A 568-nucleotide genomic window follows, 5' to 3' on the forward strand; every position below is an offset into this window, starting at 1 on the left:
GCCCTCAGCCAAATCCAAAGGAGCTGGAAAGAGGTGGACAAGTCAGGAAATCAGGCCCAAACAAAGAGTTTCAGCAACAAACTCATCTTTCAGGCACAGACACCTATCGTGTCCTTCATCCGCATTGGCAGCTCGGCCTCCTCTTCCAAGTCCCAGCTCCTCAACACTCTGCTCAGCAAACGCAAACACGACACTTTCTTCCACCGCCACTGCAGAGGCAGCACCAGAGAGCGTTTGCTGATGGAAGGGCTGGTGGAGATCGCCTGGTACTGCCCTGCTGGAAGCCCCGATGACACCTTTGAGCGCTGTGTGGCTTTCTGTAACCTGCATGGAGACGCCAGGGATCATGGAGCACAGCTGCAGTTCCTGCAGGAGATATCTGCTGTCAACGTGGCTCTTGTGTCCGATTGGGAGCACATGGACAACAGGGGCAAAAAGCTTCTGCAGGACCTGTGGCAGTCACAAAGGCCTTTGGTTTGTCTTCTCACGGAAAAAGAGAAGGTTGCAGCTGGACAAGCTGGCAAAACCATAACAATAGGGATCAAGAACAGAAATGAAGCAGAACTGA

At 52.8% G+C, this 568-nt stretch overlaps 1 protein-coding gene across 1 annotated transcript; it reads left to right on the plus strand.

The window, feature by feature from the left end:
- Nucleotides 1-3: 3 nt before the first annotated feature.
- On the plus strand, nt 4-564 carry LOC106632207 (interferon-induced very large GTPase 1-like; the record flags this gene model as incomplete). The annotated part of the gene is made up of 1 exon (XM_014311718.1): nt 4-564. A coding segment is annotated over one exon (561 nt), but the record flags the coding sequence as incomplete, so codon positions are not given.
- Nucleotides 565-568: the final 4 nt, after the last annotated feature.

This window comes from Geospiza fortis, unplaced genomic scaffold, assembly GCF_000277835.1.
Source record: "Geospiza fortis unplaced genomic scaffold, GeoFor_1.0 C13155459, whole genome shotgun sequence".
NCBI classification, from domain to species: Eukaryota; Metazoa; Chordata; class Aves; order Passeriformes; family Thraupidae; genus Geospiza; species Geospiza fortis.